At 49.6% G+C, this 16,488-nt stretch overlaps 1 protein-coding gene across 1 annotated transcript; it reads left to right on the top strand.

The window, feature by feature from the left end:
- The first annotated feature begins 3,831 nt into the window (after window positions 1–3,831).
- LOC311529799 (uncharacterized protein C20orf96) lies at window positions 3,832–15,374 on the top strand. The gene is made up of 11 exons (XM_084646023.1): window positions 3,832–3,933; window positions 4,820–4,893; window positions 5,295–5,436; window positions 6,555–6,685; window positions 7,168–7,326; window positions 7,971–8,070; window positions 9,334–9,491; window positions 9,619–9,720; window positions 10,875–10,961; window positions 11,310–11,428; window positions 14,361–15,374. The coding sequence occupies exons 2-11, from the start codon at window positions 4,834–4,836 to the stop codon at window positions 14,419–14,421; spliced, it is 1,119 nt and encodes a 372-aa protein (XP_084502149.1). The 5' UTR covers window positions 3,832–3,933; window positions 4,820–4,833; the 3' UTR covers window positions 14,422–15,374.
- The last annotated feature ends 1,114 nt before the right edge of the window (window positions 15,375–16,488 follow it).

The following is a 16,488-nucleotide window of genomic DNA, read 5'->3' as shown; positions in this document are numbered from 1 at the left end:
TGTGCATGCATGTGAGAGAGAAAGTCTCAAGATCCTCAGAGACAGAGGGACTCTTGGGACAGAGAAATTCTCCTAATCTGGAGGGAGAGCGAGTGAGAACACACACCTAGATCTCCGGATGGGAGAGACCCAGATTCTCTGCTAATGAATTCAGCCCCCTTGATAGTCTTCTTCAGTCCCTGGCTCGGGGGGTTTATTAACTGGTCCCAGGACTGTGTCAGGGACACTGACATCCCCCACCTGCAGCCCCGAACGAGCTGAAGCAATATGGAAAACGCGAACCTTCTTTTCAAGGTTTTTCTGACCAAGCTCTCCCACTCCGACTCATGTAGCCGTCAGGGCTAGACCAGCCCTTTGCAGGCATCTGCAGGAAGGGAACTGATGGTGGTAAATTTGACCACAGCTGGATGGGTGGAAGATATGTGAAAGTGGTGCATTGTTTGCCACTTGACTTTGGAGTGCATGTCCCTCTGCAGTGACCCGAAAGGTAACTCCGTGCTCTGGCTAGCACTGCGAGGAGAGTCCGACATATCCAGTGCAAGAAGCGAGGATCCTCACAGAGGGCATGCCGCCATCATTAGGACCAAGGATGGTCACCGAAAATTTTCCCTGCAGTCTCTGGACAAAGTGGAGCCCAAAGAACATCTCTGCCACAGCACTGAGACCAAGACTAGCCACCCAGATTGGACCTATGTTTTCTCATCAGGACATGGTTGAAAGAAGCAGTTTCCCGTCCCCTGAAATGATTGCTCCTGGGCACGCCCTCCCCTGGAACCATGTGTTCCGCTCTGGGCCCCCTCTCCCCTGGAGGATGCAGCAGGAATAGAGCTGGGCAGAGGAATGGAAAGACTCCTGTGTGAAGACAGATTGAAAGCACCAGGAGTGAGATCTCCTGCTGAGCTTTGATGAGATGCAGCACAGAAATCACAGGCAGGGACAGAGGGAGGGAGAGGGAGCAGGGCGGCTTTTTTGCCTGGGTGTCAGCGAGGGCAGAACTGCACCATTCACTCTGCATCATTGTGAACAAGGGCAGGTTCAAACCATTTTCTTCTAACCTGTGTAGCTCAAGTGTTGAAAGCAGGGCGCTCTTATGCCCAGATACTCCTTGGGCCCATTCTCCTCCACAGTGAGAACTTGGGCTGCTCCTTTCTGTTTTCTTATCTGATTACATGTAAAACCTTGGGCTGGATTCTGCTCCGAATGACACTGACTAACCTGGAACGTCTCTGCAATGCCAGGAGATCAGAATCCAGCTCGTTCTATCTCCGGGAGTGAGGAAGGCCCAGGTAACGGCGTGTTCTTTCTCCCACTGCAGCGCAGTTCAGAGCTGCGGGGTCACAGCCTCCTCCATAGCAGGGTGAGATCTTTGCGGACGTCTGCGGGCCTGCAGTCTCACTGATCACAGCATGCGGTCTCGGCCCACCCACGTGTCGTTTCCATATCCCTGTGTGTGTTGCAGCCCTGCTTGTTGGGGATTGGTGCCTGCTTTAGTAATTGCTACATTAAATCAGAGTCTGACCTTGGAAACATGTCACTGTTAGCAAGGATTCTGGTTGCATCCAGTCCTCTTTTTGTGTCAATCTGCAGGTTGTTACAGCAACAGATGCCCCACACTGATGAACTCAGGAAAGGGGGAGTGCCCCTCTTCCCCTTCACCTGATGACTGATCCTGATCATCATCATCTTCACTTGGAAATCAGGGGAAGGGCCAGACTTGGTTACCATCCTGCAGAGTGTGGCATAAACACCTGCACCGGAAGACTGTAGCAATCTGCCATTTACCGCCCCGGGAGAGAGAGACTCACCACAAAAGGGCCAAAGAATCAGCAGGCACATTGCGAATGAGAGGAAAGAAAAAAAGAACCATATCCAATCCCAGCAGGCAAAGGAGTGGGGTGAAAATCCCAGCCCCAGCCCCCGGCACTCCCCCTCCCACCACGCGATAATAAAGTCCCTGTTAACATGGAGAAGGAAATGTCAGCACACCCAAACAGCTGGTTTAAGGGCTCGCCCGCTCTCTTCTTCCGGACTAACCTGACAGTAAGTGACAGGCCAGGGAACAAAGGAGCCATTCAGTTCATCTCTGCAATCCCCTCCCCCACCCCATCCTACAAGGGATTTTTTTTTATGTGTAAAAAAACCAAGGAACAAAGGAAGTGCTGAACGGATGGGGGAGGACCCTCGCCCCCGCTCCGCAGTACCCAGGGCTGTCTCAGACTCAGAGGCTTCCCGGATCCCAGGCCATGTCATGCCCCAAAAAGTCATTCATCAACTTCTGAGAAGAAACACGCTCTTGCTAAGGGGCATCTGGGAGATGAGGTGGGGCCAGCTTTGATAAAGCAGAACCCGGAGCTCAGCTCATCACCAGCTTGGCCCAGGGCATCTGGGCCTGAGTGTGAAAGCTCCTCCCATCTGCTAGACAAAGGCCAAGAGAGGGTTAATGATCTCTCCTGTCCCCGCCCTGGGCTGGGGGGGTGAGGTGCATGTCACCTGAAGATCCCCGCCCTGCTGTAAACAGGCACTAACAGTATCCCAGGGGGCCCTGGGCATTGGCCTGAGGGGACAGGGCTTTGCAGAGCCTGCCCTGGGCAGAAAGGCTCCCTTGCAAATCTGCCTGGAGTGCAGCACTGTGTACTCTGCACCAATCTCTGTACCATGCCTGCGAGGGGGGGCACGGAGCAAGCCTTGCTGCTTGAGACCCTGAGAATTGTAGGAAGCGCTAGGAAATGGGTTACAATTCAAACTGTTAGGGTTAGGGTTAGGGTTTCAGTGGAATTTCAGTGGAAGGCTGTGTGTGGACACGCTCATTTCAGAGTAAGAGCATCAGTCCTATTTCAATATTAGTAAAAGGTAGATTTGCACTGAAATAACTCAGGTGTGAATTACAACCCATTTTGTATTTCAGTGCCATTTATCACATAGACAAGTCTTTACAGGGGCAAGCTAATCCATTATAACCTGTTTGAATCTGATGTAAAGGTGTCCACACCAGGATATGTACTGGTGTAACTAAACTGGTGCAAGTTTGTGTGTAGAAAGCTCTTAGGTAAACGAAGTATTGGGCGAAGTTCCCTGGCCTGTCTTACGTCAGAGGGCAGACTAGATAATCATAATCCTTTCTGGCCTTCAAAATCTATGAATCCTCCAGTCGGACACAAACCAGACACTCAGGAAAGGTTTGGGATTCTAACGATGCTCTAACGTTCATTTTTCTTTTTTAATAACCCATGAATCCAACTGCGTAGAAATAAATGGCTTTGTAACTAAAGTTATTCACAGGATCCAATAAATATGGTAACCCAGACACACCGTCTATGGCTTCGCGGGCGTTGGACGCGTCCCGTGTCCCAGGCCCGCAAATCACGCAGCGCCCCTGGCCTGCGGTTGCCTAAAGCCCGTTTCCATTTAACCTTCTCCCCGGGGGCAGGAGGCCTCGCCGCTGAAGATGCGGCACCCTGCCCAGGGCCGCAGGGGGCTGGGGCAGAAGGTTCCCTGCAGCTGCTGCTGCTGCTTCTCTGGGTCTTTGCCTAACTCTGGCGCTTGACTCTGCAAGCTCCAGGTTCCCGTCGCCGGGCCAGGGCCAGGGCCAGGGCCACCCCGGGACAGAGCCCCCCCGCACGGCTTGCTGCGGGCTCAGTCGAACCGCCCCACGCGGGGCACGCGCTGCAGCAGCGACCGGGCGGGCGAGACGGGCGCGGCTCTGCCGGCTGGGGATCGCCAGGGGGCGCTGCAGAGCCGTGGCCCTCCCGGCACCGCCCCACGTGCGCCCGGCCAGGCCGGCCCGCCGGGCGCCGCGCCGGGGGGCGGGGCTAGAGAGCCAGGCCCCACCCCCAGCCGGCTTCCGTACGCCGCCTCCGTCCCATCCCCATGGAAACCCGCCGCTCCGCGCTGCCCCGGCTGCGACGAGGCGCAGAAGCCCCGGGGCGAGGACAGGCACGGAGGGGGCGGGGCTGGGAGACGCGGGGTGGTCTCTGGCTCCCCCCTGGGGGGTGCTTTGGGGGGGACCCCAGGATGGTCCCCGAGAGGGGCTCTGGCTCCCGGGGGGGTGCTGGGGGGACCCCAGGATGATCTCTGTCTCCCCCTCGGGGGGTTCGGGGGGACCCCAGGATGGTCCCCGAGAGGGGCTCTGGCTCCCGGGGGGGTTCGGGGGGACCCCAGGATGGTCTCTGTCTCCCCCCCGGGGGGTTCGGGGGGACCCCAGGATGGTCTCTGTCTCCCCCTCGGGGGGTTCGGGGGGACCCCAGGATGGTCTCTGGCTCCCCCTGGGGGTTCTGGGGGGACCCCAGGATGGTCCCCGAGGTGGGCTCTGGCTCCCGGGGGACTGCTGGGGGGACCCCAGGATGATCTCTGTCTCCCCCTCGGGGGGTTCTGGGGGGACCCCAGGATGGTCTCTGGCTCCCCCTGGGGGTGCTTTGGGGGGACCCCAGGATGGTCCCCAAGATGGGCTCTGGCTCCCGGGGGGGGTGCTGGGGGGACCCCAGGATGGTGTCTAGCTCACTTGTCTGCATGGCCATATGACATGTCACTGCCCACCCACCGGTGTCCCCTTTTGCAGTCCCAACAGTGCTTCCTGCTGGGAGGGCTTCCTGCTGGGAGGGCTTGAGCCCAGAGGGGTTGAGAGTTTCCCCAAAGCCAGTACAGCCTCGCCATTCTCTGCAGTGCCTTCTGCTGGGAAAGGCTGAGAATAAAAATGCCGGTACTGGAGACCCGTGAGCTGCTTTCATTCAGTGCTCCTATACCGTTTCTTGAAGTTACTTGCCCAGGGTCTGCAGTACTTATAAAGTCACCAGGTGGCTAGCGTCTCCCACTTTTCTTCCAGAGCCGCCCCCAGAGATGGCTGCAAAGGTCCTGAACACCCTGGCCCAAAACATAACTAATAAATACGGGGCAACAGTAAGTTACCCTAATGGCACTTCAACTGGACTCCTCTGAGGGGCTGGGGGCTGGAGCCAGAACACCCTGGTGACGGGGGCTTTCGAAGTACATAGATAGACCCTATACAGTGCCTCTCCCCAGGCTGCTTGGGGTGAAGGCAGGGATGGGAGGTGGATGGCTGCCATTTGAATGTAAGCACATGTTCGACTGGCCCCATCAGATATGCTAGCAAACTGTTACTGATAGAAGGTCTGAAAGGAGTGTTGCCCAAATGTGTCAGCCCTTTGGCACAGTGGAGAGGTTCCCAGACTCCCTTGAGGAATAGGATGGGGAAGTTCAAATTGTAGTAAAGACCTCCCATAAATCTCCCATGACACCTTAAGCAGTAACGTCTTGTCTGTGCCTTCTGCTGAGTTTAGGATTACAGCAAGTGGCAGAGGATAGAAGCAAAACAGAATAAACCTGTGTCACACAAACCAGCTTTGCCAGCTATCACATCACCGAGTGAGGACAAGAAAAGTGAAGGGCGCTCCGCTGGCTACCAGAAAGACAAGCAGTCAGGTTGGCAGAGATTCTGTTTCTGTATCATATGGCATGTCACTCCCCACCAGTGCCCCCTCTTGAAGTCCCAACAGTTCTTCCTGCTGGGAGGGCTTGGCCACGGAGGAGCTGAGACTTTCCCCAAAGCCAATACAGCTTCACCATTTTCTGCAGTGACTCCTGCTGGGAAAGGCTGAGAATAAAAATGCCAGGACTGGAGACCTGTAAGCTGCTTACATTCAGTGCTCCTATACAGTTTCTTGGTTACTTCCCCGGGGTCCGCAGGAACTATAAACTCCCTGTGGCTGGTGTGACGAAGTGGGACTGTTCTTAATGTTTTCTCTGAATAGTGTGGGGTGCCTCAGTTTCCCCTATGCAGTTCTTAAGTATCTAGGTGGTGGGATAAGGGTGTATGATCGTTGCAGAGCCCTAGAGGGCAGGTGTGTGCAGGGGTCTGGACACAGAGAATGGCCGACACCCTGTTTCCTGGCAACTGATGGCCTGGCCCTTCCCCCCTGCATGGTGAGAGCTAAAGGGTTGGAGAACAAAGGAATCAGGTGACTTCCTGGCCCTGGAAAGGGACAAAGCCCAGAGGAGGAGGGGCAGGAGAGAGTTTCAGTTTGGGGCTGGCTGCGGACATGGAGTGAAGGGCAGATGTGGTTGTCTGGCTCACTGCCTCCCAAAATGGACCCAGCTGAGGGGTCCTGTTCTCTGCACCTACAAGCTCTGTTTTAGACCATGTTCCTGTCGTCTAATAAACCTGTTTTACTGGCTGGCTGAGAGTCACATCTGACTGAGGAGCTGGGGTGCAGGACCCTCTGGCTTCCCCAGGAGCCCGCCTGGGTGGACTCGCTGTGGGAAGCGCATGGAGGGGCAGAGGATGCTGAATGCTCCAAGGTCAGACCCAGGAAGGTGGAAGCTGTGTGAGCTGTGGTCCTGAAGACAGGCTGCTCACAGAAAGGAGACTTCCCCAGAGTCCTGCCTGACTTCGTAGGGAGCAGTTCCAGAGCATCACCCGGGGACTCCGTGACAGCTGGCATTCCTAAATGTCCCTCAGCTACACATGGCAAGTGTATTCAATTCCTGTCGTGTTAAAACTGGACAGTATAATAAGTGCAGAGCATTTTCTGTTTTACCAGTTCTATTCAGTCCCAGTTCATCCTTGCCTTCGAAGACCGCACCCTCTCTGAATCCCAGATTTGCTCAGCAGAAAACCTCAGCAAAAGAGACTGATCTAACTAAAAGCTTGGAGAACATCAAAATTATTAAGGTACATGAAGCAAATGTCCAGTGCTATGATTTATTTATAGGGAGGCTGGCACAGACCATATGGTTATTCGGGGTTGTCCCAAGAGAGGAAGGAAAACTAGTGGCCTGATTATCTCATTTACACTCATGCAAAGTGGATGTCAAAGGCTGCTGTTCTGATTTGGAGGCATGCACCAATGTGACACTCCTGTTGTGCTCATGCAGATGACTCCACAAGGTGCTGAGCAATGGAGAATCAGGCCCCAGGTGCTGGGAGAAGCTGGAGCAAGAATGTAGTGTTAGAGCAGCTGGCCCATGAAGAAGGTGGGTGCAGGGATGTGTTGGGGAAATTGGTGTGATTTAGCTAAAAGATGGAATTGATTAGGTGGGTTTATGGTGCCAAAGTAAATCAAGGGCGATATCGTTATTTATTAATGAACAGGAATGTCATTGGGGTGGTAGGTGGAACACATTTGTAAATCTTTCACTCATAAATTCTTTCAGAAACTGACCAAGTCGAAGAGAAAGTCCCTACATGAGCTGAAGCATCACAGCGCCACCCTGGTGGAGACCAACGGGAGACTGGCCCAGGACATTCAGCAGATGGATGCCAGTACTGCCAAGCATGCCAGAGACCTGCTGCAGCAGTACGAGATGTTTGGGGTGAGGCTTAGGTGTGGCCAGTGAAGTCAGATGAGCAGAATCCCAACATAATCCCAGCTCCTTCTAATCCCACCCGAGCAGATTCAAACTCTTGTGTGGTGATTACACAGCCCATACTAGTGGTAAGGGGGAACAGTCTTGTGCCCTGAAGTGCCGCTGCAGCATTCTGCTTTACACAATTTATATACCACTGGGCTCTGCCCCACAGCAGCCAAAGATGCTCCAGCTACCTGCATCACACTGCCTCTTCTTAAGCATCCCTTCTAGTGCAGATACAGCCCTGGAGTGTGTGGAGCAGCCACCTTGCCAATCCCAAAGGCAATGCTGCTGCAAGATTTTCTGATGAGGAAGCAAGAGTGTAGCAAGTGACAACTGTCACCCTCTCCTAGTAGCTTGAACATGTCTCTTCCATGAAGTGCATGACCTCGACTGGCTCATGAGGTGGGAAGCACAAAGTCACTCCCAAGAGCAGCTCTTCTGTGCTTGCAGCTGTGCTGCCATGGCACCATGCAGTTCACTTCATCATGCTATTAGTGGGATCAATAAATACCACGGTGAGAGGTGCATTAGGAAGCCTGCAGCTAGACATTTCATAGTCTGTCAGTAGTGTACAGCAATCAGTGACTAGATTTCTCTCTTTGTAGACAGTCATCTCGACCCTTCAGGACTCCAGTCAGAACCAAGTTGGTGTAGCTAGAGCAGAACTCCAAGAAACAGAAAAAATGGTTGAAAAGAACCTGAAGAGTAAGAATGGATAGTTCACATTAAGCTAATAGGCAATATAGTACATGCAACTCCATTGTCCTCTACTCCTCATTTCATTAGATTATTGTTGTGAACGTCAAATAATTAGGTTTCCTAAAGATAATCAATTAGTTTTGGTATATGGGGACTGTCAGTTTCAGGGTAACTGCATCTGTATCCCCCCACCGTGGTCCACTTCAGGAGTTCCCAGCCAAGTCTCAGGACTCCAGCTGTTACCTGTCTCTGGGTAGGGACCTTTGTCCCACTTCCTTCTAACTGGGGTTTTAAAGCTGCACAGCTCCCTGCCTTACTCAGTGATATCCCCAGCAAGCTAGTCTGCCTGATGGCCAGCACCTGGGTGTTGCTTTCTCTCCATGGGCTATGAACAGTATATTGCCAGCAGTTACAAGTTACTACACAGCTCCTCATAAGCAAGCACATTTATTCTTAAAGTAAAAGCATTTATAGAGTAAACATCATTAAAACAATCAATAGAGTTGAACTCACCTTAAACATTCCAGGAGTCACCCATTAGTCTTAAGGTGCCCTTGTAGGCCAAAGTCTTTCCCTGAGTCAGTTTAAACAGCCTTTTCATGCCAAAAGCCCTTTCTTTGTCTGTTGGTATCTGGAAAACCCAGTTTGACCAAGTATGGATAAGCCTCCCCAGTTGGTACCTCTCTGGAGGTGTTAACAACTTGAGTGATTCACCTTAATCATTCTCCCCCCTCTCCCTCCCCCATTCTTAGCTCCTGGTGGAGCTAAAAGTAATCTTTCCCTACTGCTGGAGTTACACACAATTCCCGGCCCACAGTGATACACAAACTAATCATACACTTAATACAACATGGGATACTGCATGCAGTTGCAATATCTGTCACAGGGACATTCCCTCTCAATCAATTCCTGTAAAAAATGTTTGGAAGGGATATAAACCCTACAGCAGCCGAACTAACCACTAACTGATGGGGGTTAGAAAGAGACTTCCCCTGTGGGCAAGTTATTCCATATTTTTGCACCTTCTTTGAAAACATCTGGTACTGGCCACTGTCAGAGACAGGATAGTGGATTAGATGGGCCTCTGGTCTGATTCAGTCTGGCAGTTCCTGTGCTTCTAATCATGGCTACTAGACTAACATAATATTTAACCATTGTAAAGAGAAGGCTCTGTTTCAGAAGAACAAAAGTTTCCTTGGCTCCACTGAAAAGGAGAGGTGGGTTTGGGGGTCTCCGTGGCTTAACTTTCTATCTTGGCCTTTTAATCAGAACTGAAACATCAGGTGGATCACATGAACACCAATGTGCAAATGCTCCAGGAAGAACTCAGTGTTTTACGAACATACATGGACAAGGAGTACCCGGTGAAAGCCGTCCAGATAGCCTTTATGCTTCGCAACATCCGAAACCTGAAGGAAGAACAGCAAGTAAAGAGACCTCTCCTAACCTATGTTATCGCTGTGTGTAAAGAGAAGGGATGGGACCAAAGCAATCAGATGTTCATTTGCTTAATAATCCTGTTGTTTCCCTGCAACCCCTCTCTGTAATTCTCAGGACGAAATGGAAGATATAGAAGATCTGGCAAAAACAGTAATGCAGCAACTGGAAAAGAAGGTTCAAGATGAGAAGGAGCAGATATTACAGGCTGTTGCAAAGGTTAGTGGATTGCATCTGTCTTTGCATACTTGAAGGTCAGTGAGAAAGATAATGGAGTACCCTGCCAACTAGACTGCTACTGGAAGCTGCCATATAGGGCTCGGGTTTCCAGATTTGGCCCACCAGTGACACTGTAGTACAGAGGACATGCAAGGGTGTAACAGTGTGCTACTGTCTCCAGCTTAGTTGATACCTGGAGCTTTTCTTCATAGCAGGGAGTTGTAGGTACAGAGCTGGATTTCGCATTGGTGGTACGATTGTTGCCTTGCATGTTACAGTATTTTCAGAATCATGCATGGGTATTTGCACCCACAGTTAGAGGGAATGAATTAAATTGAACTGATATTTAGATAGATGTTTAACTAGTCACTTATGTGCACAGTTACTGAGATTGCACACACATTTGTAGTAATTGCACGAGCACATTAAGCACACAAATACACACAATACTGAAAATATGAGACCTTATTGTCCCTTCAGAAGATATAGGAAACTTCTATTGTATAATTGCTTTTTATGTGGTAATACTTAAGACTTCTGTGCAAACATTAAGGAACCCTCGCCACAGCCTGGTGAGATGGAAAAATATCAGTATTCCCATTTCCCAGATGAATCTGTAAGCAAGGGTGATGTGACATGCTCAAGGCCATATAGGTAGTCTGTGTTGGCAGTTGGAATTAGAACACCAATATTACTGACTTCTAGTCCTATATTCAGCACAATGTGATCTCATTGGGTATTGAGGAGATGATGGCCCCCAGAATTTGTCCCAGAATGCATTCCTTAAAGGAGGAGTTCACCTGTTATTCTAGACATGGCAAATACTACTGGAGGCAAATACCCTAGGGTCTGCAAGTGGCAGGGTTTCATACCTGTCATTGTGGGTTGCATTGTAGAAATAAATTATACCCAGTCATGTCTAAAGTACGGTTTTTTTTGAACAACCAAAACCCTGAGAGGCTGCATCCCTTTTTCCTCCCATTGAAGCTGTTCTTCTGAGCCTGTTAGCGCAAAGAGAGCCATGGACAGCAATCATGTTTGTGATTGTTGCAGCTCTCCCCAGCTATTTTGTGCTTCTCTTCTGGTCCAGATGCATACTGGGATTTACCGTCTGGTCTTTTACTTCAGCTGGTTTATTTTTTCTATCTGTGCAGGACAAGGGGTTTCTCTATCAGGAGGGGTTGAAGCAGATGGCTGTCAACAATCGGATACTCAGGAATGAAGTCCAAATGCAAAAGAAGGTAAGCAGGTTTGGGAGGAAGTAGCATGGAGCAGCAGGGGTGTTGGCCTAGTGAGTATTAACCCCTTTGTTGCTGGTCCTCCAGTACAGTGGCTGTGCCCGTCTGTTTCCAGTGGAACTTGTGGACTGTTAGGGCACACCTAGGATGTTGAGGAGCACAGCAGGGATTCCCCTGGCACACTGCAGAGTGTATTGTGGGGAACGCTCCAGCCCTGGCTTTGTGAGGATGGACCAGATGCCCTGGCAAGTCTTCTCTAGCTCCTCTGCTGTTCCTAGTTCTCTGGTACCTTTGTGCCTCACTTCATCTCAGTGTTTTTAAAGAGCAGTGTCACAGATTTAATTCTTTCAGATCATTCACGAGCTATTGGAAGAAATCACAGAGCTACAAAAGAGCATTATGACACTTCGCAGGAGCGTGAGAGACCCTCGAGAGGTGATCTTCGCCGACGTCCTGCTGCGGCGGCCCAAGTAGGTCCCTGCGTTTATCTCCTAAGCAGTAGAGTTTACTGAATAACACACCACAGGCCCTTCTGGCACCAGTTTCACTGTGAATATTCATAGGTCACCCTCTGCTTAGTGCACTGGGAGTTAATCTCCACTCAGAATGCCTTTGCATCCTGTATTAAGAAACTCAAGCCAACTATTTGCACAGTCGTCAAAGGTAAATGATGCACCTCACCATAAAATGTAAACCTGATTGTAATATTGGGTCCAATTGGGGAAGGGAAGTGCATGGCCTAATGGCCTGAGCACAGAAGTAGGAAGGGCTAGCCCTGGCACTGATACTGATTTATTGTCAACCTTCAGTAAGTCGCTTCCCTTCTCTGTGCCTCAGTTTCCCCACTAGGGGGTTGTGAGGATTAATAAAGCTTTACACGCTTCCTGTGATGCACAATAAGGAAGTACTCTGTTCTCATTTTACAGTTGGTAAAACTAAGGCTCTGAGGGGCCAACGGGCCTTCCAAAAAGACTCATTGTATGTAGTGTATTCATAGCCATGTTGGTCCCAAAAGACTCTTTGTCAGAGCATGCACTGGTCATCTAAAGTCACTTTTCGAACAGCCACAGTAAATTCCCCGACAAAATACTGGGTGAAAAAAGATAAGTCGGCCATTTTCCTACTATGTTAAAGAGGTTTCAAAGGCAGATGAGAGCTGCAAAATACCAAATCTCATTTCTCCTCTTTGCTCCCTCCCCAGCCCCAGTTCACTGGTGGCTGATTGCTTTCAGCATTGAGTTTCTGTGTATCAATGTGCAGGATGCCCTGCCAGCTCATTCACAGAAACCCTGGCTTCTAACTTCCAGGAACAATCGAAAAGGTTCAGCTAAGATTGTGGGCTCAAAACATAAAACTGAGAGAGATGCACTAACCCACCCTGAAACTACTCCCACAAATACCTACTGGGGTGCAGTTGATGCAAAGAGCAATTGTGTTAACACCTCAGATTGTGATTGACTGCACACCAAATACACAAAGATCCACAGTATCTAAAGGAAACTTAATGCAATTTAAAACAGAAACTTGATTAGCAAGTGCCAAGTGAGGTTACAACTGGACATTGGTCTTGATCAGTTATTGACTACAGTTAGGGTGTAAGCCAGGGCCACATTTGGCCCAAAGAGGTTAAGTTCTTGAATGTCAGCCAGTCTAAACTTGTAGGTGTGTGTGCAAAATACATGTGAAATTGTTTGCTGTTTGCCTGTGCATTTATTACAAGTGTGTGTGCAAAGTGAGTGTGTGGACAAACTGTGATTCACACTGATTTTTCACCTCTAGCTTCCCCAATTTTGCACACAAAGTAATTTTATAGGCAGATTAGTCCTGCAGGTTCCCCCCTGTTTTGCATATGCAGAATATTCAGATGAATGGTATGAAAAGCAGGGTCCTCCATGATTTCCATAAACCTAGGCCATAAGTCTGTAACAGAGCTAATGATGGGGCTTGGAGTCAGGGAATTGGCTCTATGTTTTAGCCAGAAGACTATCCCTTGGCCTGGTCTACCTGCAGAAGTCGGCAGGCCTGACGGGAAGCGGAAGAAAAGCCTGCAACATGTCAGGAAATTGGGGAGAGTTGAACAGCCTTGTGATATATTAGTGTAACTTAATTTTTTCAGATAAAAGAAGGGTAAAATGGAGCATTAATTAGTCCTGACAGATTGCAGAGCTGGGGTGACTGTGTGTGACTGGGAAAAGGTTTAAAAATAGAAGAAAGGCCAAGTGGGAAAGCAGCATCATAAGTCAGGCATTTGGTGATTACACAGCCCTGCCAGGCTGGGCCCCTTTGCCAGAGCCATCACCACGGTTTCCTCCACAGACATTTCCCACTGACTTTCTTTACGCTTTTCACGTGACTTCACAATGTGCTTGTTTTCTTAGATTAGCCCATTGGTTTCCCTGAGTCACTGGAGGAACAAAGTTGTGTTCAGCCCACAAACAGCTGGGAGAGTTGGGGAACGTGCGGTGCAGGGGCAGTCTCTCCCCCCACTAGCAGCAGCAGAGCAGAAACTGATCGTAGGCCTGTTACTAAAAATCCAGCACCACCTACAGTGTCACAAAATGCGAGATCTGGGATACCAGGAGGCTGGAGGGGTCCCTCCCTTTCCATACTCATTTTTGTTTCTAATTGCTGCATGGCCAAAGCAGCAAAACCAGGGTACTTCTTTCCTCTCCCATTCCGTTCCCTGCCTCTGCTTTGCCGAATTACAGCTGAACAAGTCCACTGTGTGCTGGAGAGTGGATATAACTAACAAGGCCCTGCTGCTGCGAAGCTTTTTTCCTCTGCGTTTGTCTGTTAGTGTTGAAGGAGAGTCGCAGCTAGATACATTGTTTTGTTTTCATAAACCCACTGCCGACATCTGATTAGGGCTCGGTTATCCTGTGAATGCTGTCTAGGAAACAGCCATACAACAGGGCTCAGGCTTTGATTTACAATGTGTGATCTTCCCATAGGAAGAGAGGAGATGGCCAGTCTGGTTAATGCCAGAATGGGCTCTTTGGGGTGAGTCAGAGCTAACGTATAATACTGCTTGGGCCCTGCTGCTGTGGGCTGGGTCGCCTGTCTGGGCTCTGGCTCATGCTGAACTTGTGCCAGGCACAAGAACCCAATATGGCTTTAAAGGGCTGCAGTTCTCTGAGCAAGTCTGGGGTTCTGGTCCTACCCCTCCTCCCTCCCTCTAATAGTGAAGGGTTTATGAGTGGTGGACAAAGGATGTCCAGGCCCTTGAGTTACTGTTTTGGCTGTACAGTGTGTCTGAGAAGTGTTGTGTGTTTCTGGCCTTGATTGTACCAGGATTTCTCTTCCCCACCACCTCACTCCCACAGACTCACTTGATCTGAATTGAGGCAGAGTTCTTGTTTCCTTGGCTATGGATTGACTTTCTCCTTATTGCTCTCTCCTCAGATGCCTGCCAGATACAGAGATTGTTCTCAATATCCCCGTAGAGGAGAAGTTTTTCATTTAGTCCCAGAAGCTTTGGAGCTGAAGTGGAAAGGTGGGTGGATGGGCCAGGCCTTGCCCATGTCATAACAGAACACAGCTGGGCCAGGAACAGGGTGGGGAGCTGTACAACAAATCACCCCCTCTTCATGGACAAGTTCTCCAAACCCTCCCAGCTCTCAGGAAGTTCTGCTCTGCACTGCTTCTGTTTTGTCAGGACAAACTAGATCCATCACAGAACAATCTGCAGGAATCGTGTCATCATCATGCCAGATGCAAACTGGGGTTTTTCTGGGTAAAAGCCAGAAACCTGCCATCTTGCTAGAAGGAATATGGTGCAAAATTCTCTTAAAGCAGCCAGATGTGGTCCAAGACAGTGGATCATTGCTGAGGTGTCACTATTGTCAACAGCCCTTCCCCAGTCTCTCATTCTTACAGCGCCACCACGTGTCAAACAGTTCCACTTGGTCCGACTACTTCTTGGTGTAATTCTCCTGAAGCCCAGGGGAGTTCTATCAAAACGAATTTGGCCTTTTTATCCTTCCCAGTGAAACTACTTTGTAAAAGAGATTTTTATCAATATTTTGATTTCTGATGAGCTGAAGCCCAGACCCAGGATAAGGTCTTTAGTAATGGAACAATGAGGAGCTGTCCCTAAGTGCCCTCCAGCAGCTGCCTGTCAGAACAATTGCATCCCCATCAGCCATAGCAGATGTCAATTCAGGGGGACGGAATGATGATACAGGATCAGAATCTTCCACTTACCGTGTTCTGTACCAATGCTTGCAGTTCCTCGCAGCAGGCGCCGCTTGCCCTCTGGCAGGAGTCCATTCCATCCCAGCTGCGTCTTGCTTACAGGTGTGTGGTTCTGACAGTATTCAGGCTGGGAAGTCTACCAGCTGATGGATTAACCGTGTAGCATGTTTAACCTGCAACTTTCAATCTACATTTTGAAATAAAAATTAAGTGGGTCTTTAATTTACCACTGAAGTTTCATCCTGTCAGAATAAATCTCCAGACACCTTTTATTATTTGTCAAAAATAACAGCACTTTTCACTTCAGTCGTATGTATCAAGCAGGGATCTCAAAGTGCTTTACAGCCACTAGTAAAGGTAACCTCACAGCCTTGATGACACAGAGTCAAACTAGCTGGCTAGGTGCTCCTCAAGCCCCATCCCTGTAGACAGACAGGAGGACTTGTGCCACCTTAGAGACTAACAAATTTATTTGAGCATAAGCTTTCATGGGATACAGCCCACTTCATCAGATGCATGGAATGGAACATATAGTAAGAAGATATATATACTTACAGAGAACATGAAAAGGTGGAAGTTGCCACACCAACTCTAAGAGGCTAATTAATTAAGATGAGCTATTATCAGCAGGAGAAAAAAAACTTTTGTAGGGATAATCAAGATGGCCCATTTCAGACAATTGACAAGAAGCACAATTAACATGGGGAAATAGAATCCTACAAAAAGAGGGATTCTGTGTGGACTCTTCTTGAAGGTTGAAACAACAGGCTGGACTTCTACATAGATTGCTTCCGTTGACATGCATGGGCTGAAATTGTGGAAAAGCAGCATCACTTGCCCCATAACCTCAGCCATGCTGAACACAATGCCATCCACAGCCTCAGAAACAACTCTGACATCATAATCAAAAAGGCTGACAAAGTAGGTGCTGTCATCATCATGAATAAATTAGAATATGAACAAGAGGCTGCTAGGCAGCTCTCTAACTCCACATTCTACAGGCTATTATCCTCTGATCCCTCTGAGGATTACCAAAAGAAACTACACCATCTGCTCAAGAAACTCCCTGAAAAAGCACAGGAACAGATCTGTGTAGACACATGCCTAGAACCCCGAGCAGGGGTATTCTATCTGCTACCCAAGATCCATAAACCTGGAAATCCTGGACGCCCCATCGTCTCAGACTTTGGCACCCTAACAGCAGGATTGTCTGGCTATGTGGACTCTCTCCTCAGGCCCTACCCTACCAGCATTCCCACCTATCTTCGAGACACCACTGACTTCCTGAGGAAACTACAATCCATTGGTGATCTTCCAGAAAACACCATCCTGGCCA

Source organism: Lepidochelys olivacea, assembly GCF_965140295.1.
Source record: "Lepidochelys olivacea isolate rLepOli2 genome assembly, chromosome: 13".
Classification (NCBI taxonomy): domain Eukaryota; kingdom Metazoa; phylum Chordata; order Testudines; family Cheloniidae; genus Lepidochelys; species Lepidochelys olivacea.
This window is presented reverse-complemented; position numbering and strand designations above follow the sequence as displayed.

Excerpts from the sequence above, each read along its gene's own strand:
- LOC311529799 (XM_084646023.1), top strand. The coding sequence starts at position 4,834 with ATGGCTGCAAAGGTCCTGAACACCCTGGCCCAAAACATAACTAATAAA. Across the intron at positions 8,071-9,333 it reads GGTTGAAAAGAACCTGAAGA|AACTGAAACATCAGGTGGAT; the intron begins GTAAGAATGGAT and ends CCTTTTAATCAG. Across the intron at positions 11,429-14,360 it reads GTCCTGCTGCGGCGGCCCAA|ATGCCTGCCAGATACAGAGA; the intron begins GTAGGTCCCTGC and ends CTCTCTCCTCAG.